This window comes from Gymnogyps californianus, chromosome 28 (assembly GCF_018139145.2).
Source record: "Gymnogyps californianus isolate 813 chromosome 28, ASM1813914v2, whole genome shotgun sequence".
NCBI classification, from domain to species: Eukaryota; Metazoa; Chordata; class Aves; order Accipitriformes; family Cathartidae; genus Gymnogyps; species Gymnogyps californianus.
The window spans coordinates 6778499-6802899 of NC_059498.1; the positions used below are offsets into that span (position 1 = coordinate 6778499).

At 41.6% G+C, this 24401-nt stretch overlaps 2 protein-coding genes across 2 annotated transcripts; both read right to left on the reverse strand.

Annotated features, from left to right (window-relative positions):
• Positions 1–4719: 4719 nt before the first annotated feature.
• On the reverse strand, positions 4720–10205 carry LOC127026384 (keratin, type I cytoskeletal 19). The gene is made up of 8 exons (XM_050911598.1): positions 9729–10205; positions 7925–8007; positions 7424–7580; positions 7003–7164; positions 6725–6850; positions 6374–6594; positions 5540–5568; positions 4720–5005 (listed from the first exon to the last, which is right to left on the reverse strand). The coding sequence occupies exons 1-8, from the start codon at positions 10176–10178 to the stop codon at positions 4968–4970; spliced, it is 1266 nt and encodes a 421-aa protein (XP_050767555.1). The 5' UTR covers positions 10179–10205; the 3' UTR covers positions 4720–4967.
• Positions 10206–19838: 9633 nt separating this feature from the next.
• Positions 19839–23662, reverse strand: LOC127026393 (keratin, type I cytoskeletal 16-like). Its single transcript, XM_050911614.1, has 8 exons — positions 23192–23662; positions 22299–22381; positions 21990–22146; positions 21633–21794; positions 21143–21268; positions 20821–21047; positions 20180–20271; positions 19839–19858 (listed from the first exon to the last, which is right to left on the reverse strand). Exons 1-8 carry the CDS (start codon positions 23660–23662, stop codon positions 19839–19841), a joined length of 1338 nt encoding a protein of 445 aa, XP_050767571.1.
• Positions 23663–24401: the final 739 nt, after the last annotated feature.

The window sequence follows — 24401 nt, forward strand, 5'->3', positions numbered from 1 at the left end:
AGGCAGTAATTTAATAATACAGCTCTGTTCAATACTGCATAATTATGGAAAAACAGATTTGGGACATTTTTAAGGAAGTATTGACTGCTTGTTTACCCTGCTGGGGTGTGTCGCTGGGGATAATGTGTGTGTGGAAAGCGTGGGATTAGCGTGGAGTCTGAAGAAAGAGCCCCATTCTCTTTGCACAACAAGGTGACATTCTTCAGATGAAAGCCACAAGTCGCAGTTGAAGAAGTAGGGGTATGGTAAGACAGTAAATTGGTACTGAGGGACATAATGGTTTAAGGAAACTGGGGGTTGAGAGGAGGGAGAAAAGCAGGGACGAAGTGAAGATGGGAGGAACTGTCTCTGGTCTGTAGTTCGGAACTACCAAAATTATTTTAAAATAAAACTTTGAAATAAAGAAGAAAAATTATATGGTTGCTAACAACATAATAAGGAGAGCGTTGTTTTTAGTACAGTTTTTGATGGTACATATCAACAGAAAATGAGCTTAGAATTCAGGATGGGTGATTTCAGATAAACTGAGGCTCATACCAGTTGTTGGAATAAACCGAGGGTTTTCTGAAATTTACAGCTGAGACTTTAATGCAGCCTCAGGGGAAATGCGCAGCCTTTTTACTAGGAGAAGATGTGTACTTGGGAGGAAAGAAACATCAAAAATCTAGCTGTGATACACAGCTTAACAGCCTGGTTCTGAGAATGTCCACTTAGTCTTCAGCTGATTAGAAAAGACAGGGTGTTTCACAGTTGTGGAAACATGTTTCAAAGTGAACCTGGACCTTTGCCACGGCAGTTCAGTTTTGCTGTTGGGCAGATTAATGGTTCTGCGTAGCTTGCCAAATCTGTATATCTCCAAGAGTTAGTATCTCAGGAAACAAGTTTAGACAAACTCTCCTAAAGATAAAAAAGTTTCTTTAAGACCCCTGTAATGTAAATATCCTGAGGTGTGCAGGCTGCTAGGGTCTGTTTAACTCTTGGGTGATCCCACAATGAGCAAGATCAAATTCCATTTTAAAAAAATCTAACAAAATCACTTCTAGAAAACACCATAAACTTTAACAGGAAACTTTGGGGATTTTTCATTCAGTCTTCTTTCACTCAGTCTTTATAACTTCTTTGGAAGCTTGCTGGTGAAATACACTTTGCTGCTTTTTAAAGTGCCCTGTGCGTTATTCTAGATTGTTATCAGATGAACACTTATAAAAACCAGGTAGCAGTTATAAAGCTGTTTCTTTCCTGTAGAATATTTACCAGTGGGAAAAATAAAAATAAATCAAGCAGCCAATACAGATTATGTCCTGTGAGATAATTCAGAAAACCACAGTGGTGGGGATTCTGTGGCTTTTTCAATTTTCTGTAAACCATCAAACTCAGATCCTTAGGGTGTGTCCTCCATGATCAAAAGCTTGTAAATGCAGAGTGCAGCACTTGCAGACCTGAGGCTTATCCCTGCCTTCATCATCTTCACTATTTGCTCTTTCATATTAAACAACTACTTGTAAATAGTTCCTAATATTTTACTAGAAATTGTCGGTAGTATTTTTAAAGCAAAGGAGAATCCAAGGAAAGGTGCCTCAACGAAGCACTGTGAAGTTTGGAGGTGGTCGGTTATGGATCATTTATTTGCAGCTTGCTTTAGTTGCTGTGCTTCACAGGTATTTTCCTAAAGAGAAAAAAACTTCACTTTTGAGAGCTTACTTATCAACATTGGCTCTTCTGGTGAAAGAGAAATGGTAAATATGTTTGTACCTCTACACGGAGAACAGACTGCTGGCAAATGCTTGTGTGTATTCAGAATTCACTCACTCATGCTATTTATTTATATAGATGATGTTGTTTTATTACTGTCTCCAGGTTGAAGACTTCTCTATCAAAACCTACATGCATTATAGCATTTTATAATAGACTATGTAAGGCAAAGCTTGCTTCGGTGAAAAATTAAATACAATTTGGTATTTATATTAGTAAAAGTTTAGAAATCAGGAGTGTTTTGATGAATCGAATTCCATGTCTGAATTTGAACAAGTATGTGAAAGTCATCTGTCTTTAGCTCAGTTCTAGATCTAGGTATAATTCTACATACAGTCATATTCTTCTTTTCAATTATTATTTCTGCATTTTAACTATGTTTTAGCTATCATTTTAAAAAAAGTCAGTTATATTTCTCTAAATTTGTGAGGTCTGGAATGCTTCCAGATTCATAACCTCTTAGGACTTTAAAGAAACATCTCAAATTGGTGCTATCTCTGTACTGGTAGAGATCGGTGGTGTTCTGTTCATTTTTCATTTAGCTCTTTTCTGCAGCTGGAACGTGAACTTCAATCTACAAAATTTTCTCCTTGTAGTCTATACAAGGAAATTGAAGCCGATCACCTGCTGAAGTAAAAAAAATGCTATTTCAAGCTTATGCCTTTATTCTGTTCTCATTATCTTCACTCTAAGCTTTCTTATCCAATGTCTTGACACACAGTTTCATCGTTTGCCCAGTGCTCAGCATTGTACTTGGGGTGCGTGAGCTCCTGCTTCCACAGAGCTTTCCTGGAAGACATTCCCTGACATGTCTATGCTGTGCAAACTCTTACGTTACTTCTGTTACAGGATTAATGGAGTTGACACACTTTCAGCCTCTCCTTCCAGGGGGACAGAGAGTTCCATTCAAGAAGCAGCTTGTTTATCATCTCAGTCTTTGCTGATAAAACCATCACTCAGACATTACATACCTTTAGAAAAGACTTTTTTTCTGAACCAAACTCTAAAATTATAGCCTCTGAGTGATTTTACATTAAACATTTCACCAGAAATCCTTCATTACCCTACAAATATGGGACAAAATCAATAAAATTATAAACTAAAATTAAAATTAGGCTATGAGAACAAGAATTCTAGCCTTTTTAAGATTCTTTCAAGTCTCTGAAGCCCCCAGTTTCTTTAGCAGGGTTTATGAATTCATTCAATTCTTGGCACTTTTAACCTCTTAAACACTTTTAAACTGTTAACCTTTTAAATATCTTTTTTTCTAAACATGCTTTTAATTCAGTCTTTGAAAATAAAACTTTTTGGTCAAAATATACATTTGCAAAGTGTCCTTGTAACTTATAGTTTGCATTCTTGGAGCACGAGAATTTCTTGTCAGACTTTCACATCTGCAGCATAGAACACAAGAAATCTGCACCAGTAATCTCATACTCTGACTGGTTTTGTCACAAGAACTTGCTTTCAAGGAATGGGATTTTTTAAGATTAAAAAGAGACCAGGAGTTGTTTGTTCTTTCATCTGGGAGGGATTCCAGGTCTAACTGTTGTAGGGAATAAATTTGGTACAAGGCATTTATTAGAAAGCATGTCGGCACTCAGGAACAGCCTGTACTGAAGCATTTAATGCACAAGAGCTTTCTTCTCCTTGCTCTTCCAAAAGTGGACACCGTATAAATGGGTGAGCTTCTGAAGAACCACTCGCATCTCGTGTGTGCCAGTGCTTCTCATGCCACTGCTCCCTTTCAATTCTGCACTTGTTTCCACCAGAGCACCTTAGTCCCCCTGTTCTTCCCATCTTGTCCTCTTCTCTTTATCTCTTTGCTGATTCTTACTTTTCGTGACTGTTTTTCTTTCCTGTCACAGTTCTTCCCTGTCATAGTGAAGCCACTGCCCAATGCTATCATGCTGGATTTCCAGAGGCTAAGCTGGGATTGTCCGTGTCAGTACTTGACAACTGATGTTGACAGGTCACCTGAGTCACTGCTGAACCAAAACCAAGCACCAGTGCCTCTTGATTGAAGAGGATTGCCCAACCTTGACAGAGGAGGTCCATAGCTTTGGGATGCTCCTTGCTTTGCAAACACTCCATTAATCTGTTATGAACATCTAGTTATGAACAAGGGCGAAATAATTATTCCCTCCCAAGTCCAAGGAGAGAAGTGCTGAAGGATTTGATGATGTCTCCCTGAAACACAGGCTGCAAGATGATCCACTCTGGGGGAGTGCAGTATTGGGGTACTTTTAGTCTGGGCATACTGTTGTTTCAATTACACCCTCAGCTGACGAGCTATGTGCCTTTTGTAATAGTGGGAGGTGGGAATGTGATAGTTAGGCTATAGCCATGATTTTCTTTTAGCACAAACCCTGAAAAGTTTCCTTGGCTATAAGCTTGGAGAGGAATGGTTGGAAATGAAATTATTGATTTCTGGGGGCCTGGACTAGAAGTGATTACATTTAGAATTTCAGCTAGGATAATATCCTTTCAATGGCATGAGAATGAAGGTGGCTAAAATTGGTGCAAAAGGTTTGTTACCTCTGTATGAACGGGGAAAGTGAGTGAAGAAATCTCAGAACCGTTTCTCACTCCTATTTGTTTCTGCTATCTTCAAGCCATTTTAACAGCTTTATGTTTTACTCTAACAAAACGTCTCCCAGCTCTTGCTGCTTACTAGAATCACTCAACATCTCCCTGCTACTGCTCTTCAGAGTGCACAGCTGTTGGAGTTAGAAACGTAAGTCACTCTTGTGTTCTCCACTCTGAGGGGCTGAGGATGCTGTTGCCTCCATATTCAGAGCTTCTGCCAGCAAGAGGAGCTAGAAGAAATCAGAGATGGAGCTCAAGCCACCCACAGACATTGTGAGCATTAACCTGTCGGGGAGGCTGGCTAGCTATTTCCTGCCTGATTAAAGCCAAACTTCAGTAACAATATCACAATGACTCAAAAGAAGTTAAGATTGCAAGAAGACGATCATCTTTATTAGAGTAGATACAGCAATTCAGTACATGAAAGAACTAGAAATAATTGAAAAGCTAACCCAATTCGCAAATTAATCACCGCTAAATGGATGAATCTACCTAAACTTTGTGTGGCCAAGAATTTTCTGTGCTTTAAGATAGTAATTTCCAGCAGTTTAGAGTGATTCCTCTCCGTTTCAATTCCTGTGTGTTGTCTGCTTTTTCTCATTTTGAAGATGACATTTGGAGGACTTTCAGGACTGTTTTCCATCTGCCAGCTTGTCTTTTTTATCTACAATAATATGGAGAGAAAGAATAGCAATAACTTAAGCATAACACACATGAGACCACTCTGCAATGGGCGCTGAGCTTAGTTTGTGTCTTGTCTCTCATTCCCTTCTCTCAGAAGCTTTCTTCTTCATAGCATTGATTTGAATCATACATCACTTTTACAATACAGCTGACCTTTACAAGCTCAAGGCAGGTTTTACTTGCATGTTCATACAATTCCCATGAGCTGGCCAAGCTTAAATTTCTTACATCCTTTCATCTGGGAGAATGATTAAGCATTTTGTGCTTTACTTAGCCTTTACTGTAGCATAGTCTGAGATTTTTTTCTGATGTCTAAGATCTTTTAATGACTGAAATTTGTTAAATTCTAGCCAGAGTCATCATTTGTCACTTATTAGATTTTTTTCTGACACACATCAGTGCAACAGCCCAGTCTCTAGAATGGACACAACTACCATAATGTATGTATATTTCCTTTTAGAAAATAAAACTTCTTTGACTCTTAAAGGTTTCTTGAAAGAGAAAGAATTCTTACCGGCAGTTCCAGAAAGGGAGCCAAACATCCTGTAGAACAAAGAGATAATGAAGTTGAAAGGAGAGGTAACACATCAAATGCTGTGTGAGATGAGGATGTATGAAAGCAAATTCTCTATCAATCAGGTACATTTTGTATATAGTCAGAGAAGAGATGGTTATCTCCTTGCTCTCCCTCTCAGCTCAGGAGAGGGAATTGTTGTAGGAAATGTATTTTTAAACAACTGCAGTGGGAAAAGGCAATTATGGAAAAGAAGGAACAGAGGAAATCAAAACCTTTCAACTCCTACCTCATTTTTTTGTTCCAGGCTATGAGATATTTTCCTCCTTGAGGCTACATGTGAAATGACAGATAGCTGTGCTCCCATGTGGGAGGTCCACTCAATGGCTGTCTGAAAACAGCTAGCTTATCTGTCTTCTCTTCAGAATATTTTCTTCTACACTGATTCATATGAGGCAAGAGCTATTTAACTGGTAACAGGAAGTTTATGGGAATTTGGTGTTAATCCTTATATTCTGTAAAACATTACTGACTGCACTATGTTTCCTGAACGTCAAGCAGCTCATGATTAGTTATCACTTTAACTGTTAGTTGCATTTAATCTCTTGCGCTGCTTATCAGTTTGCCTTTTTGTTTAGAAACTCTTTGAGGTACTCACTTAATGTAAACGGGAATTCTAACAGTCCAGAAAAATTAATTTGTTAAAAATTTTAGAACCCCAGGAGTATTTAAAGTTGTGTTTACTGTAGTGCTGTGGCAAATGACCATCATGGCACGGTCAAACTTTATGAGGCTAAGCAAAAAGGTTTTCTGCAGTGAGCAGAGTTAACTTACTGGGACTCCTGGCCTTCCAGGAGTTGTCGGTAAGTAGCAATCTCTTGCTCCAGTCGAGTCTTGATATCCATGAGGATCTTGTATTCGCTGTTCTGGCGCTCCATATCAGCTCGGAGCTCAGCCAGCTGCGCCTCGATGCTGCCGATCAGGCCCTGGATCTGCGCCAGCTGGGCACCGTAACGCCCTTCCGTGTCTGCCAAGGTGCTTTCCAGCGCGGCTTTCTGAGAGCAGAGAGGTGGGAGGGGAAACCACAAAAAGGTTGCTGCCAGATGCAAGACTCCTTGTAGGGAGGGGAATATGTACCCATTTCACTGGGGGGGGGGGGGTCATGCAGTGCAAATTTTAATGTACCATGCTGTGCTGGGACTGAAGTTCTATTTCCAGCCCTTGGAGGGTGCGTCTCAGGTCAGTGACTTCGGACTTGCTGCTCTGCAGTTCTTCAGTATTGATAGCTACTTCACGGTTCAGCTCTTCAGTCTGAAACAGGGAAAACATCATGTGAGAAAAATGGGTCCTCTAAGTAGAGGTCGTAAGGCTTTCACAGCAGTTTTCTGTGTGTTTTAATAATTATTTTGTTTCTTTCATGGATTTTTTTGGTTAGTATTTGTATAGTATGGAGTTTTTTCTACCTTGCTGTGGAACCAGGCCTCAGCATCCTTCCTGTTCTTCTCAGCCATGTGTTCATACTGGTCTCTCATATCAGCCAGGATCTTGGACAGGTCAATGCCTGGAGCAGAGTCCAGTTCAACACTGACTTGGCCAGCTACTTGCCCTCCCAGGGCACTCATTTCCTATGTGGACATAGCAGAGGAAGACAAAAGAGGGTACAATCATAAACTCAAAACGTTATGAACCTTCCGTTCTTTCTTCAAGGGCTAAGGTCTGACTGACTCCCCTTAAATACTTGCAGGGGGTATCTTTAGTTTCCCAGTCTACACTGAAATCTTTTCTTCACTGTTGGAGAGCTCAGGGCAATCCTGAGGGACTCCACATTTCCACACGCTGTTTTTCTAATGTCACTTTCAAATGTGTTTCTTGGGGTTTTTTTACCTCCTCATGGTTTTTCTTTAGGTAGGCCAGCTCCTCCTTTAAGTTTTCAATCTGCAGCTCCAGGTCTGTTCTAGCCAGGGTCAGCTCATCCAGGACCCTGCGCAGGCCATTGATGTCAGCCTCCACGCTCATGCGAAGAGCTTGCTCTGTTTCAAACCTTAAAAAAGCAAAACAAAACGATTCAGGTTAGCTGATTAAGCCAGCCCACCATGAAACACATTATTTGCTATAAATGTATCTGGTTTTGTAGGATTTATGATGTAGCAGGTGTTGTCCAGCATTAAACTTTTCTCCACATATTTTACATGATATAAAGTTTTCCATGGTGCAGATGGTGCTTTCAGCAAATACGTAAAGGGCTGAACTGCAATGATGGGATCAAACTAGTGTTCATACAGAGTTTTTATAGGCATTCCTTTCTTTTCTCACAGCCACTGCCCTTTGGCTCAACAGGGATTTTTGCCTGCTCAAGAGACCTTTTTCCTCTCAGAAATTACTCACTTGGTTTTGAAGTCGTCAGCAGCCAGCCTGGCATTGTCAATCTGCAAGACAATCTTCGAGTTGTCGATAGTAGCATCAAGGATCTACAAACAATGAGAGTTCATTGCTGAGGCTGAAACAACTATGTTATCTTCTTTCCTGATCTGAAGATAAAAGAGCTAAGATTCTATTTCATCTGTAGCTACACCAAATAAAAGTGTATTTTATTTGGTCTCAGTAGGGAAGTATCAATGACCTATAGCAAATATGTAGCACAGATTTATCACAGTACTTTTGCCATGATTGTCAGTTATGGATACGTCCTCTTGCTCTTGTCTGGCATATGAAGTGCCTTTTAGCTAGAAGTCCCACAGTGAGACAAAACTACGTGCTGTCTTAGAGGGAGAGGACTTTGGTGAGCCAGGGTGTAGGTGATGTTTTAGGACTGAGGCAAGAAACCTATTTCCTGGAGAGATGCAAAGGAAGCAAAGTCTGCAGACCCCTCTTGGCAGAATTTGTTCTCATTACACATTTTCTTAACAGTGGGAAGTGATTACAAGGCCTGTATGATTTTAAAATAAATGACATGTTTGTGTTTTGTAAACAATATGGGTTCGTATTTCATTTGTATAGTCTTTGAACACACTTTTATTTCCTAGAATGTCCAGGATAGTGTTTATTCATTCTTCTAATGCATCATGAAAGCCTCTAAAGGAAATTTTGTTTATTTAGAAATAATCCCTGTTAATTTTTACCTAGAAAGCATGTCTTTTTGGCCTGCCACATTTGAAACTCAAAAGGTCATCCACAAAAACAGTTGGAACAACATTTTCTCTCCCCTAACTAAGGGGAGTAAAAGACAGGAGGGAAAATAATACTGAAAGGAGAAAATCTAATTGCCAGTTCTGCCTTTACCAGAGCTCAGTTTTTGAAGTCAGTAGAGAATGTGAATGGGTTGAAGCAAGGGGAAAGTAAACTGCGTGGGAGCGGTCATGAACTCCAGGCTGAACTGTGAAAACTAAACCTCAAGTTTTCTTTCATTTATTTACATAGCTTAATCAGCTATAACCTATGTTTTCCGGGGTGTGTATCATCTCAAAGTAATCTGTTATCAGGTACCCATGGGCTATTGGGGCAAATCCTGCATTTATATGTGGGATTGATTACTTCATGTCTGCTACTTCCTTTTTCCATAAGCCAAACGTTTCAGCACTCTTATATCAATTCCAAGCTTAAGTAAGTGAAATGTGAAAGAAAAATAAACGTATGGTGATGAAATCTTGAGCTGCTATCTTCACACTTACAGAATTGTACTTAACCAATTTTTATTTTTACTATTAAAGCAGTGTGCATGTGTCTCAAGTTTTTCAAGCTATATGGCAGGTAGCAGATTACAGATATAGGCATGTTGCTGTCATTGTTTGACTCTCTTTATATTTATCAGCATGTATGTGGTCATATATGTATTAACTGGTCATATATGTGTATATGATCAGCACTTGTGTATATGTAGATGTGCGTGTGTATGTGTATATATATATGCTTTGTTAAAAGCAAACATTATCAGAGAATTAAGTACTCAGGCATCTCAGACTGAGTGTTTTGTACATTCTCTTAGCTAACATTTTAAAAAGTAGGTAATTCCATACGGATAATTTTCTTTATCCACCCCGCCCAATCATTGCATATTCATTTCATCTTCCTCTCCTTTTCATAAACTGCAATGCCTTCTGGGTGTTCTCGTAGTGAAGTTTTTCTCTTTGGGTTTTATGTTTCCTTCTTAAATGCAAATCTAAGATGATTTTTAATAAATATTAACACCTACCTTGTCTCGAAGGTCTTCAATAGTCTTGTAATAAAGACTGTAGTCCCGAGCTGGGCCTAGTCCTTGTTTTTGGTACCAGTCTCGGATTTTAGTTTCAAGATCAGAGTTTGCCTCTTCCAGTGCACGCACTTTCTCCAGGTAAGATGCAAGGCGTTCGTTCAGGCTTTGCATAGTTGCCTTTTCATTTCCTGAGAGGAGGCCATCACCGCTACACAAACCACCACCATAACCGCCACTAAAGCTGCTGCTAAAGCTACTTCCATATCCACCACCCAGGCCGCTTCCTAGGCCACAAGAGACAAATCTAGCAGAAGAGACTGACACACCCCTGCCACCAGATCCCCCATGGATGCTTGGAGCCCTAAAGCAACCTCCACCGAGGCGGACCGAGGAGCCACCAGGTCCCCCTGCCACAGAAGAGGTCATTTGCCTGAAGCTGTAACTGGCCATGGTAAGAAATACCAAGGACCTAACCCAAGCTGCAGCTCACACAGTTTGTGATCCTGAGGCAGGAGTGTGTGCTCCGTTCCCCCACCCCACCTCTTTTATGCCTGTGACAATGGGAGTTGTCTCCAGAATGTGTTATCTGAGACCCGTGGAATTTATCAGCCTTAAGCCTTCTGCCAACACAGCAATTCCTCTTATTGGTCAGTTGCTATGAAGCTGGCTGTGTTTCCTCCCCAAATACCTTCACGCACAGGAGCTGATTCCCTCCCCCTGACCGTTGCCTCTTGAAACAAAAGGTGGGATTCAGAGGAGGCATCACCCTGCTGAGGGGAGCATTCATACATCTAGTTATAGTTTACCTATATGGAAACAAAAGGGCTGGGAGCACACAGCCCTGCTGCAGCCAACGCTGCGTCCATAGCGAAGTCACACGATGGCTTTCTTCCTGTAATCTCAGGAAAGAGTTTTAATACAGAGTGATTAAGTTAGTAATTGGTCGACTGATAACAGAGCTTGAAAGGAGCCCAAATGGTGAACAATATGTGTGGACCTTGACAAAACAGGTTCCCACCCCTCTGTTTTCCTTATTTCCCTTGAGAAAAATTCTTCTTTCAAAAGTAACATTTTCACTGTTTCTTTCTTTGCTCTCCGTTCCTTTTGGGCTGACAGTAGAAGAGAGGGTCTGACAGAGAACATGCCTTGTCTGAGAGTCTAGTTTTCTACAGAAACAAGAATCCTTTTCAAGGAACCATAGCTGTATTTGTAGCAGAGATAAGCATTGAACTTCCCTGAGTACCTGGGGAGCGAGCAGCAACAGAAACAAGTGCCTGATTTTACATTTAGTTTTTTCATTGCTACTGAAAGAGAGAAGTAAACAGAAGAAACATAATCACTTAGTCTTCTGGTCTTTGAGATTCATGAAAATGTTATTGCTAAAATGTTCAAGTCCTCTGTTATCCAAGATGAATTTTCAAAAGCAATGTTGCTTTTGTTACTGCAAGCTCCTCCATGAGCATCCCTAACATATGAGTGGATACTCACATCTTTTCTTCCATTCTCTTTCTTTCACTTGCCACCCCTCACTCCCTCCAAACCTCTGAGACTCCCCAGGAGAACTGCTTTAAAGAAAGAGGGAGTGAGCTGGCCTACCAGCATTTGCAGCTTTCAGGGAGCAGCCAGGCCTGGGCAGAAATTCTGCCACCTACAAGTGCTTCCACTAAACAGAACCTTTGGAGCAGAAGATGCATGCTGTGATGTTTCAATGAGAAATCCATTTAATACCAAAATAAACAATTAAAGGTAAGCCAAATGAAATGCATACTCTGTGCGAAGGCCTGTCTAGTCTTTCTATACCTATAAAAAATGCATCAGGCATTTTAGACCACACATTAGTGCTGTGCTTACTTTGTACAGGGAGAAATGTCAAACTGCAGGGCAAATATAGGGAGGGTAAAAGAACAAATATACTAACTGGAAGCTGGCCAAGGCACCTATATCAACAGCCCTGTTGGTCTGTGTCTAATTATGAGGCTGTATCAGAAAGAGGAATTCTGTAATGACTCAGGTATAGAATATGTCACTTGATATACAATATATGTACCATACTTTACCTGACTGTGATGCTGTAGCCTAGGGACATCACAGCTGAGTTCTTTTCTTTCTATAGAGACTGCTGCATTCACACAACTCTCCAACTCGCGCAGTAAGACTGTACAGCCTTTCCTAAAAGATACGGAGGACCCTTCTGTCTGCCAAAGACATGCTGGTCATTCCTTCTGTAGATCTGAATGTCCTGTTCTGCCCTGGCTAGGAAAAACCTGCCCAGCAGGTAACTGTTCCAAGTCCTGTCAATAGGTGAAATGATAGTATCAGAAAGTTACAGTCTGCCTGCAGACCAAAAGAAAGCTACAGAAGAACAGTTATTTTATTGTTAAATATTAAAGTCCATAGTTAGAGCATAAAGAACATAAGTCCATGTGCTTTTCTTCACTGAACAGAAATGCAAGAAGCCTAAAGGAGAACAAATACTGGCGTATTCTGATTTGTCTCCTGCTGCAAGGAGAGAGGAACATCCTTCCCTCTGGGTACTCCTTCATCATTCCCTAGACTTCCATGTCAAGACCTCAAAGCCGTGTATTTTGGGGTTTTGCAAAATAAAGTGCACATTTATGATGCTGCATAGTATTTTATGATCCAATTAATGAAAATTGGGGTCTGGAAGGTACATTATCAATATTATATACAATCAAGTAAATTGATAGTGTACTGCAAGCAGATTAGGTTCGCTTCAACATACGGGGAAAAACTTCCCAAAGAATGAACTGCAATTCTTCATGGCAGTTTGGAAGTACATCTGAAAGTGTCAGGAGAGGAAAAGCTTGGAAGACACTGTCAAATGGAGTAACTATTTAATCTTATTTATACCACCAAATATATCATAAGCTTCTAGAATCAAATCAGTCCCTCATGCAGCATTTTTACTAAAACTGCATTCTAAGTTTCCAGAAAGGTTCTGTTTTTCTTTTAACTTCCCATCTCTCTTTTACCTGAATGGCTGCATGTGTTTGTTTTTGCTGGGACTCCCTTAAGGTGATAACATGTACTTAAAAGCTTGGAAAAGCCTTTAGTATGGCAAAGTATTTGCTCAAGAAGGAAGATGCTTATATCATTCTGCGTAGGCCTTTTTTTCTGCCACTACAATAAACCTAATTTATTGTAGGGTCAGCTTTTCCCTAAAGGAAATATAAGGAATGGTCCACAAAGGGAATTTCCTTTATCTGCAACTTCTCTGAGGGTAAGGGAGACACATTTATTAGAGTGAAGTCATCCAGTAGACTGGTGGAAACAGTCCATGCCCAAGCTCCTGGCTGAGACCTGGTTCTGCTTTACCTTTATCTACTCTGCTTTACTAGTCGCTACTGCTTTATAAAATTGTTCATATTGTTTCAAGGTGGTTTTATTAATTGTCCTGTAAACCATTTTTTATTGCCCTTGAGTGACACTGGCATATACTTCACTCTTCTCACATCCTGCTAAATTTGCTGCCAGGGATTGCTAATGCAATCACAATTAAATGAACTCTGTGAACATTTTAAGCTACTTTATTGGTGCCTGCAATTCCACGGATGCTTCTATGGACGAATGAGCAAAGTCAGGTTATTATTCTGAATTTACCTTTTAAATCTTTAAGTGTTTGTCCCTGCTGATAATTCTTCCTTTCTAGCTCTGCTTCCATCAGTGAAAATGTGCTTCTTGAACTCTTTTGTATGCGTATTTTCAGTCTTCATCTCTTCTCTTGCTCATCAAAACTTTGGCCGCCCCACCCTACTGATCATGTCATATGCCCTCTTAAAATCACAACTTCATATGCTTTTCTCTCCTATTGAAGATCATAGGCATGAAACGTTTGACTCTCTTTAATTCAAACACAGAATTTTCTATTTTTTTTTAAACTTCCTTGTGCGAAGAACCAGTGATAACAAGAACTGATCTGCAGCTGGTACTAAAACAACTGTGTTGAATGTCTGCCAAAGATACAACTCTTAGCTTTCTTGCTTTTATGTCCCACCATTAATCTTTTTTTTTTAATCCTCACAAACCTTGCATTGCCATATATTCACTGAATGTGCCAACAGATTCAAAGACAAGAATGTTTGTGTGCTGAAAAGGCAGGTCCTAGCACATGCACACACAGCTGTTAACAGTTTAAGAAGAGGGTAGATAAGAGCAGAGAGCAACACTGTTAACTTTCTCAAAATTACTATTTTTGCAAAGTAGAAGGAATGTGATTTGGTGAAGAGAAATGCATGTGGGTGCCCCGATTTCTGCATTGAAAGAGATGAGAAATAAGGTCATGCAAGGGTTCAGTTTTGAAAGAAATTATGAGAGTAAGACGCAGGACAACTAATTTTTATCCAGGGGTCTAGTTCTTTCATGGCAGAAAAGAAACGATGTTACAATGATTTGAGCTGAACTTGAAAGATATGGATTCCTGTTCAGCTACAGGCTTCCTCAGTGATATTGGGACATATAATTTAATTTCTCAATGTTTGTCATTTATATAATATTTTAATAGATTAGTATGAGGAAAATACATAAAAGATCATGAAGAACTCAAACACTTAAATAACTGTAGCAATGTAAATACTGGAGCAATGTAAATACTTGATGAATAGTTGAAACTGGATGTGGTGTGTACTTTTGGAAATACCTCATTATTGTCTCTGTTTCCCTAGAAACATAAATAGCTTTAAGCTCTTGACTTCTCTATCAGTCCAGAACTATAATGGCAATGCACATCAGGGAGTAAAGTACCTGAGACAGGAAAATAAAATAGATTTTCTTCTAGCATAATTGTGTGGGAAGAAAGGATCAGTTAGGACACCAAGCCCTGATGAGTGACGGGCAAGTCACTGGATATATTTTTACACTTCCTGTAACCTGTTATCTGGTTGGTAAATCTCAGCAAGGTATGATGGGGCTGGAAACTATTATTAAGAGTCAAATGTCTAACTGACAAGAGGACGTGTTCCAAAAGTCAGGTTTCTGCAGGCAGCAGCAATAAGCAACTTAGAGGCCACTGCCAAAACCAGATAGACTAAACCTGTCCCAGGCTTCAGAGGAATGAAGTACATGTTGAATGCTTGCCTTGTCAGCTGCAGTTCTGCAATGATTCATGCTGAAGGAGGAGGCCTAGAGCTATTCAGAGGGCATTTTCCCATAGGCTGCATGGAAAATTCCTACTGAAAAAAAATCCCAGACTTGGTAGAAACACAGAGTAGATGGGTTTCATAGCACAGAGAGAGATGAGCTATTTTATTCTGTTCATGTCTGTAAAACATTTGGAGAGCATATGTGTATTTGTATTATTTATATTTATGTTTATGTGCTCATGTGTTTATATGCATATATTTATAAATTTGTATTTATGTACTTATATATTATTATTTCTCTTGCTAAGTTTATAAGAATATATTCTGATCATAGTGACAAGCCATGGCTTCCAGTAAGGGTAGAGGTTTTACTGTGCGAGCATTAAACACATGTTCTGGATCAAATTAGAAAACAGGGAGCTCTCTCTATACCCTGCTGATGGATCCTGTCAACTGGATTTGGGCTTTCCTGATCCTACGGGTGGTTTCATACTGGTTTTTGCCTGAGAGAAATTCTGAGAGTCTCCAGATCTCTGTTAGGCTCAGTGAGAAAATCAAACACTCTATTGTTCTACAAGGGCAAGTCCTGCAGCCACTAATTTGAAGAGCTACTGCCAGGGAGGCATTTTTAAAACAGCTTGTTCTCATAGCAACTATCAGCTCCTGGGGAAACATGTTCTGCAGCCCTGGTTTTGTCTGCCCAGAAGGACTGCACACCTTTAGGGAAAGAAAAGGGTATTTCTAACTACTCTTAACAGTTTGCTCCATTTTCAAATAGAAGTAGTTTATAGGCAAATTTCACAGTATTTGTGTGTATCGGGTAGGTTACCTTCCTGGACAGTCCTGCCTATTAACTGTAACTGAGAACCGTGGTTTTCCACCAGCCTCTGACACCTGTATTCTGCTTTAAATCTTCTTTTAATTAAACACTAAGGTCTGCACCAACTGTCTAGATATTTTGGGCAGCCCACCACCACCAAATCAAGCTGACTGAAATACTTGCTGAGTGCCTTTTCACTCTTTTCTAGTGGATTCACCTTTAATAACTAATAAAAACTGTAAGATTCTGGTGATGTGATTTCTAACAGCATTTTCAACAGAAAGGAGTTCTCAGCATTTGTTTAAAATCTTTACGTGTGTGTAATCACTATGAACTTTTTGGTACTGCCATAATTTTTGAGAGTCTGACATCGGGTTGTGGGAAAGAACTGAACTAAGATTAGAAATGTTGTAAGAAAATGTGGATTAATAAGGCTGTAAGTGCCTTTGATCCACAGTCGCACTCCTGCTGCCAGGGCTGGTTAAGCACAGGAGTGCATGCCAGTAGAAAGGTGTTCCCTGCAGCCAGTCTTTGCAATGCATCTCTTAGCGTGGGCTCGTAAATAGTGGGTTATTAGGAGTAATTGCAGTGTGCATAAACTTCTCTTTAGGCAGTACTAAATAAGTTATGAAAGTCAGCTCCAGTGCACCTGAAATTGCATGTTCACTCAACTGTGACAGAGCATTTGCGCTTCATGTCTGTCATAGTGTGAGGATACTTAAAAGAAATTCAGAAGTTTGTTGGGATTACCACTCCAAAATGTTATGCATTACATGAAACTTAATAGAAATAAGTTACCTGGAATACAGAAAGAATGGATTTTCCTAGAAGAATTTTTGTACTTGCTTAACTTGACTGCTATTATTTTTCATCATAATGGTAGGCTGGTAAATGTGAGAAATATCACAGAAGTAGTTTCCTTTCATCTGATTTTTTATCAGAGGCACAGTGAATCACAGATTTTCTTTTTTCATTACTTGAGACAGCGGTGGGGGCCAAGAGGGAAGTCTACCTTGCAAAAGGCTGCCTGAAGTGAAAGGGCCTGGCCAGGCTGCAGGCAGCAGGCGCTGCCTCAGGGATACTGTTTCCTTGTAGCCAAGAGTGCAAGAGACTGGGAGGAGTGTGCACAAAGCTGCAAGACTTAGAAGCAATGGGCTGTTGTACCTGTCCGTACCTGAGAGCTGCCTTTGCAACCGAAAACATTTGCTGCAGGTCTAGATCCTGCAGGCACATGATAGTCCTGATCCAGCATGAAGCCCCTCAGAGAATTCAGTCCACTAATTTCTGGTTCTTGTTTTGGATTCTTCTCTATCCACCTACTTCACCCTCTCATCTTCATCTAACCTCCTGAAAATGTTGTATTATGCAGGTGGAGATGATTAATTTCCAGAATTAAGAAACTCAAACACACCCAAAGATTATAATGCACAATACCTTTGGTTGCCTTTGGAAATAGTAACAGTACAAAATGTCGGTATCTCCACAGTCCCCCCTACAGGCCTGTTTTTTAAACACAGCACCATTTAATTGAACCTCATTCTTAATAAAATTCTGCTCATCTTCACCTGGTAATACCAGGCTCCCTGTCTGTCTGTGGCACCCACTGTTGCTACTAAATGAGTTGAAAACAGAGACAAAACAACTTCAACGCTAATTAAACACATGCAAGAACAATCCAGGAGGTTTTGACTTAATCTGAATTTGCTGATTTCATATGGAATTACCTGAAAACCTTCAGGCAGAGTTATGTGAAACAGGTACTTCCTCTCTTTCTCTTCCCTGTCCTTCGTAATGAATTAATTTCTAACCTTTTTACTGTCTATTAATTTGGTTTATTTCCCTCTCTGGTATCACAATGTTACCTCTGTGAAAAACGTATCAACTTTATTATTATTTAAGCTGTTCTTTCCTTGGCCTAACCATTCCCCAGGTCTGAGGCTTGAATTTAATTTTGAGACTAAATTGAACAGTTTCTGTCACAAATCCTATTGTACATTTTCTGAATTTGCCACTAGAGGATGCTGTGCGAACCGACACGCTGTGTGGACTGCCATGCTGCATTGTCAGCTTCAAAAAAAGTCTATCCCTTGTACCAAACTGTAGGACGTATTTCTGCTGTGTAGTTAGCCAAAGGAACAGAACTGTACTGAACCACAAAAGAGCGGAGTACAACATTCCCTTGTATTGACACTGCAAAGGTAGACTGATTTCAGCTCCCCCCGTCTTGTTTTGGTATTACGATGGGCAAATTATGCTCTGGTAAGCCCTGCCTAATAACTCCATCCAGCAAAGTCAAAGGGAAGCCAGAGGCGGGTGTGCTCGGCTCGGCTCGGCTCAGCGGTGGACGCACCCTCAGTTCATTACCCTGAAAATGCTCTGCAGAGACTGAGGGCAGCACACCCAGCACGGAGGTTTCTCCCCTTTCCCACTTAAGAGAGACAGCAGAAGGGAAGCAGGAGACTTGAGAATGTTCCTGACAGACAGCCTAGAACACAATGGGCTCCTTTCTGGGATCAGAAACATTCTTTCTGTTTAAACTGTGGTCAAATAAGATATTTCATCCCAAAGTCCGTTATAGCTGACTAATGCTGAGGTTTGGACCTTTTTTTTTGAGGTAGTCAGCACTGGTTGATACGAGAAGTAAAATGGAGCATAAGGCAGAACATGAGTCTCTGTTAGCTTGTACAGGAGCATGAGCGTCCTGTTGTGACTCAACGGAGAGGTATTTTTGCTTTGACTTTACAAATCTCCTTTGTTTTCTAGGGAAATAGTTTCTGCTGTGCTGAGAATTCAGCTTTGGGTTGTAGCATGTAGACAGTTTGGTGCCTTTTTAAATGATACATTGTTATCCAAAAAGATGATATTTTACCTGACCCGAATCTGTTTGCAAACCAAAGTGCAAGTGCAAAGCTATTTGACAGAATAAAAAATGTGATTTATGTGCTGTTCAGAGAACAATGAAGGCTTGTGAGACCCACCCTTATTTGTTACAGGGCGGCAGCTGAATCACTCACCTGATATGTGGTAGACCGTGTTCAGCTGCTTTCTCAGCCCACTGCGAATCAAAGACTGAAATACGGATTTGTAAGTTTTAAATGAGTGAGATATTTCACCAATTTTTCTTCCTCTGTCAAGCCCAAATAATGTAAGTGTGTTACATGAACTGGAGCAGTTTTAGTAAGAAAGATTGAACCTTGCCTCCAATCCCGCCATCCTCCACCCATCCATCCAGAACACTGTACAACCGTGGAGCTAGGAATACTGTCTTATGAGATAAGAGAACACACTTCCTTTATTTTGAACCACCAGATGAAAGACCTGAGCCCAGCTCTTCCAACAAGTCAGGAGGAATAATCCTAGCAATTGAACTTTGCGTTATAATAAGAATTTCTTTGCATACTCGTCACTCATTTCCTGATCTAATCCTTTGCTTTTATTGAACAAGATTAGATAGAGCCCTCATCTCAAAGTTGGGAGAGGGCTGCCTGAATATGACTGATTTCTCATTCAGTGACCCAAAGGAAAATGTTTTTGATTTGACAAAATTTTAATGAAATTTTGGGGTTAGTTAATCCTGATTGTTTCAGTTCAGCTGCTGAACTGGCAAATCAGCTACTTGCGCATCCCTTGCAATGTATGCTATGAAAAATGGTTTCACCCATCCCTATAGGTGTCACTCTTGAGTTTAATGTGAATGTATTCATTCATCTCCAACATTTTATCCAGACATCGTCTGATTAAGTTAGGATACACAATTTTCTTTGGGGCCATATTACATAATACACCCACCCTTAATTTCTCTGTGAAGGTATATCTCATTTGTTGCACCTAAATTTAAATACAATATTAATATACCAAATAGATTGTTGGACACAGTTTTCTTTGCATTGCAGAAAAGTAAAGGTTTATTAGAGGCATTGTTATCAGCAGAAAGTAGATCACCAATTGCACTGCAGATAAGTGTATGTAGATACAGTGATTGCATATGAAGAACAGTATAAAAAGGAAAAAGTAGATCATTTTAGGAGAGTCCTAGAAATTATTCATCTCGATGTCATGAATAACATTTGTAGAGCAATCTGTGCGTTGGGTAGGTACACAGTGCATGTGCTGTGTGTATCGTCATGTTGTAGGCTGGGCTGCTCAGATGACAGTAGGTAGCTCAGGGAAGACCAACGCATCAGTGGTATCTTAACACACTCTTGACTGCCCTGTGGATTGAAAGAAGAAACCATTACTCTGATGGGGAAATCAAGAGTCTCTTGCAGTGCTGACAACTCAGATGTATCCGTTATTTAAGTGTCCATCTATGTTAGCAAAAGTGTGGGAAAAGAGCTTAGCCTGTTTCTGTAACTGAAGCTAAGGCACCTTGAAATTAAGAGATTTGATTGCGAATGGTTTAATCCCTGTTGCAATTGCAAATGTGGAAGTCATAACACAAGGGATAGTATTAACAGGAAAAGAGATTAAACAAAATATGAAAGCCATGGGGACAGGATAAATTAGGATCCTCTTTGGAAGATGTTTCTTACCTGTCTTGTCACCAGATTGACCATGAGAGTAGGAAGTAGAAGAGTAAGAGTGGGAGGATATTCCCCCTCCTTGGAGAGCTCCTTGGGACGTTCTGTGCAAGGAAAGGAGTTTTGATGAAGGGAACGATAAACACATTCATAAAGAGACATACTGTGACATAATGTGCAGTGCATGTAACAGCTCGGCTTTTCCTGGACCTTGCAAATATTTCTTTATATTTTTTATTTCATTCCCTTCAGCTATATTTTCCTAGCAAGTTGGAGGAGCAGAAATAAGAGAAGACTATAGAAGTACAATTCTTCCACTCTCACAGTCCAGCTGTGCTTGCTCATCTGCTGACAGAAGGCAGTATAGTTTTGCATGGTGATTCCTCTCATGGAATTCACCCTACACAAACAGGCCAAGAGGAACTGATTAACTGAAAATATGTCAGTAACTCTATGCTCTGTGTTTCCCTCTGTGTTTGATGTGCTTATTAAGTTTATGATATATACCTTTCAACACATATGCTGTGAAAAAATCTGTTGTATTTAGATTTCAACTACAGACTGGTAAAACATTCTACTCTGTCTTCTGTGAGTCCCACTAGAGAAAAGATTGTGATAGAATTTATGCCCTTATTTGCAAACAGAATACATACATAATGTCTTGCTGTCCCTCCTGCAGCAGTGCCCGGTACTGAGCAATCTCCTGTTCCAGGCGGGTCTTGATGCCCAGGAGCATCTTGTACTCCTGGTTCTGACTCTCCATCTCACAGCGGATGCTGGCCAGCTCCTCCTCTACAGAGTTAATCTGCCCTTGGATTTGTTGCAGCAGGCAGCCATAGCGAGATTCGGTTTCTGCCAAGGAGTTTTCCAGAGAGTTTTTCTGGAAGTGGAAATGCAGGAGTTTAGGACCAGAGCTCCACCCGTCCCTGCCCATTCCGAGGAGGGAAGGGCCCTCAGCGATCCTGCCCCACGTACCGTGCTGAGCTGCGCCTGCAGTTCGATCTCCAGGTTCTGCATTTCGCGTCTCAGTTCAGTGAGCTGGTGGCTGCTTGTCTGGATGTCCTGGCTGCTAGAAGTGACCTGCCGATTGACTTCTTCAATCTGCAGGAATCAAACCCCAAACACACTTTCTGAGTGAGAAAATCCCCGCAGGGAGCGGATTTGCTGACTGAGAACTGAGATAGCCAGGGAGCCTCTCCCTTTCATCCTGTCCTCGTCGAGGACAGCTTAGTCATCGCTCCGTAGATCCTGACGTTCCACCCAGCTTTGCACACCAGACCTGGCCTGCTCCCCCTCTGCCAGTGCAGTCTTTCCCCAGCAGCTTTTTCCTTCCCCTTCCCCCAGCTGTGCGAGTGAGGTGCGGGTGAGCAGCCTCCTCCTTTTAGCCAAAGGCATTGCATGGCCGGTACCAGGGTGTCTGGGTTTTCCCACAGCAGGAGAGTCCACTTTGTGCATTGCTACATACCTTGACTTCATACCACTGCTCAACCTCTCTGCGGTTCTTCTCGATGATCTGCTCGTATTCGTTTCTCAGGTCGTTGAGTATCTTTGTCAAGTCTTCGCCAGGGGCAGCATTGACCTCCACGCTCACGTCGCCACCAGTCTGAGACTGCAGCTGCCTCATTTCCTGCAGAGTCCGAAGAGAGAAACGAAGAGCGCAGGTCATTTCTTGGGTTGGGGACAGTGGGCAAAGCAGTATCAAGGTACAAAGGAATGACAATCACAGGACATAAGGCTGAAATGACTTGATATAGGTAACTGTGGGAACCCTGAAGAATCAAAGGACTGTGTCTTGGCCATGCTATTTATCATTGGATCGTACCTCCTCATGGTTTCTCTTAAGAGCAATCAGCTCATCCTTCAAAGACTCTAGCTCGGATTCCAGTGAAGACCGAGTGCGAGTGAGATCATCCAGGATATTTCTCAAGCCATTAATATCAGCCTCCACAGTCTGACGGATGACCAGCTCATTCTCATACCTGTACCAAAGAAAAAAGAAGCATTACACATTCATTTCATTACAATGCATAGGCTTGGTAACACCACTTGGGACAGGGTATCATCACCTGCATTCATGAATCTCGTAAAATTCATGACATGAAAGAAACAAGGTTCACAGAGAGGTACTCACTTCATTCGGAAGTCATCAGCAGTCATCTTGCTGTTATCGATGTCCAGAATCAGTTTGTTATTGTCCACAGTGGCAGAAATGATCTGCAAAAGGGGAAGTTGGAGAGGAGTCTTTCTGTGTTCTAGACATCCAGGACAAGAAGAAAGAAGACCCAAAGCTTTGGTAGAGCGTTGTTGTGGGTCTTGGAATTGTTTGCTGCAGTAATGCAGGGGCCATATGAGAGGGTAATGCTCCAAAAGTTTCCTTTTCAAGGAAACTCAGGCTATGAGAGACCATCCTCCCAAATCCCTACTCTCTGCTGCTCTTTCTCAAGTTAGAGAGAGTTCTCATGTGTCCCCAGGAACGTATTCAGCCCTTTTCCTGCAATGTGCTTCTTCACGGTCTGTTTACTCTATTTTTTTGGTACCAGATGTAAGCCGATTGTAAGGGAAGGCCGTGGTCCTTCCAGCTGGTATAAGTAGGAGTGTGCAGAGACAAAGGGAGTCCGGATCTTGCAGTCCAGGTGCTTTGGCTTTGCACTCCATCCAGCTGGACTGGGTGGGAGCAGCGGGAAGGACTGGAAACCACACATGGCTGGTGTGGAGCCACCTGTACAACGTGGGATTTCAGCTACGTGCGCCAGCATGTTTGGGCCTGGTGGAGCACTCCTTGATGCCTCGGGCTGTGCCCCCAGAGCACATCCCTTTCGCTTGTGGGGTGGTGTGGGGGTTTGCTTACCCAAGAGGTGGGAGGCGCAGCTCGGCGGGTTTCTGCCTGCGGTACCACCAGCAAGGCTGTCCAGTAGCTCCCTCCCCCCCTTCAGAGCCAGTGCCAGTGCCAGAGGGAAGGAGGAAGTCCTTACAAAGGAGAACAGCGTGCGGGAGATGGAGCCCCGTTAGCCGGGGCTATCCTACCTGGTTCTGGAGTTGCTCGATGGTCTGGTAGTAGGAGCTGTAGTCCTTTGAAACGCTGGGAGCTTGTTTCCTGTACCACTCCCGGATGTGGTGCTCGAGCTGAGCATTTTCTTCCTCCAGCCTTCGCACTTTGTCCAGGTAAGCAGCCAGGCGGTCATTGAGGTTCTGCATGGTGACCTTCTCATTGCCGCTCAGAAGGATGTCCCCCCCAGCGCCAAAGCCTCCTGCAAAACCACCACCAAAGCCTCCTCCCAAGCCTCCACCAAAGCCACCAGCAAGGCTGCCAGCGCTCATGCCCCCTCCGTAGCCGATGCTGCACGCTCCCCCACCATAGCTTCCACCGCCTATCACGGAGGAGGCATATCGCCTGCAGGAGACGGAGGAACTCCTGCCGCTACCGCCACCGGAGATGCCTCCACCTCCACCGCTCCTGTAAGAGGTACTAGATGTTCTCTTGATGCTGCAGCTCATGGTGGAAGTAATCAGATATCCAGCCCCAAATGCAAAGCCCGCTGCACAGCTTGACAGAGAAAATCAAACTGCAGCCTTCTGTCCTCGCTGATGGCTATTTATACCTTGTTGGGTGGGTGTCACCTGTAAGGCAGTCCGGCTTCCCATGAAGTTTGCCAGCCTTAGTGCTCATGCCGAAAGTGATGTGCTAAGGGGAATTTCTTTTGGGGCTTGGGACAGCCTCCCCAGAGGTATTGTGTTTGCATGCTGATTCACACAAAGCATGCGCTATAATTTCAGGTGGGTGGCTGTGTGTCAGATTTTGTTTCAGATAATATGCTGCTGGCTACTTAGTGAGTGAGACTCATTTTAATAGTTCCTCTTTGTTCTTTGTAGTCATTTTTTGTCCTGAAAACAGGTGGTGAAAGCACCACCTAGTTACTCTGGTTTAATTTCAGAGTTGGAGAAATACGAACTCAGGCACCCTGTGCATGAGTCTTGTTTCATTTTGCCTGCAGAACTGCCAGTAACTGACACTTCTGGAAACAGAATCTCTAAGAATTTAGGTCCTTCTGTACAAAGAAAGCTCATTGTGGGTACTGTCTTTCAGAATGCTTAGTGGTAAATCTCAATAGAATAATCTTTGAAGAAGCAATGATATTTCTGTTTTCACCAAACTGTGGTGGTATCACTTCCAGGAAATAAGCCTATGTCTTTCCAGAGCGATGGACATGCAATGATGTAATTTTAAAGTTGTGAT

Coding starts and splice junctions, on each gene's coding strand:
- LOC127026384 (XM_050911598.1), bottom strand. CDS start 10,178: ATGGCCAGTTACAGCTTCAGGCAAATGACCTCTTCTGTGGCAGGGGGA. Junction 8,008..9,728: donor TTGAAGACCTTCGAGACAAG/GTAGGTGTTAAT, acceptor CATTGTTTGTAG/ATCCTTGATGCTACTATCGA. Junction 5,006..5,539: donor CTCCCTTTCTGGAACTGCCG/GTAAGAATTCTT, acceptor ATATTATTGTAG/ATAAAAAAGACAAGCTGGCA.
- LOC127026393 (XM_050911614.1), bottom strand. CDS start 23,662: ATGAGCTGCAGCATCAAGAGAACATCTAGTACCTCTTACAGGAGCGGT. Junction 22,147..22,298: donor GCTGATGACTTCCGAATGAA/GTGAGTACCTCT, acceptor TCTTTGGTACAG/GTATGAGAATGAGCTGGTCA. Junction 21,048..21,142: donor TGCAGGCGCAGCTCAGCACG/GTACGTGGGGCA, acceptor TTCCACTTCCAG/AAAAACTCTCTGGAAAACTC.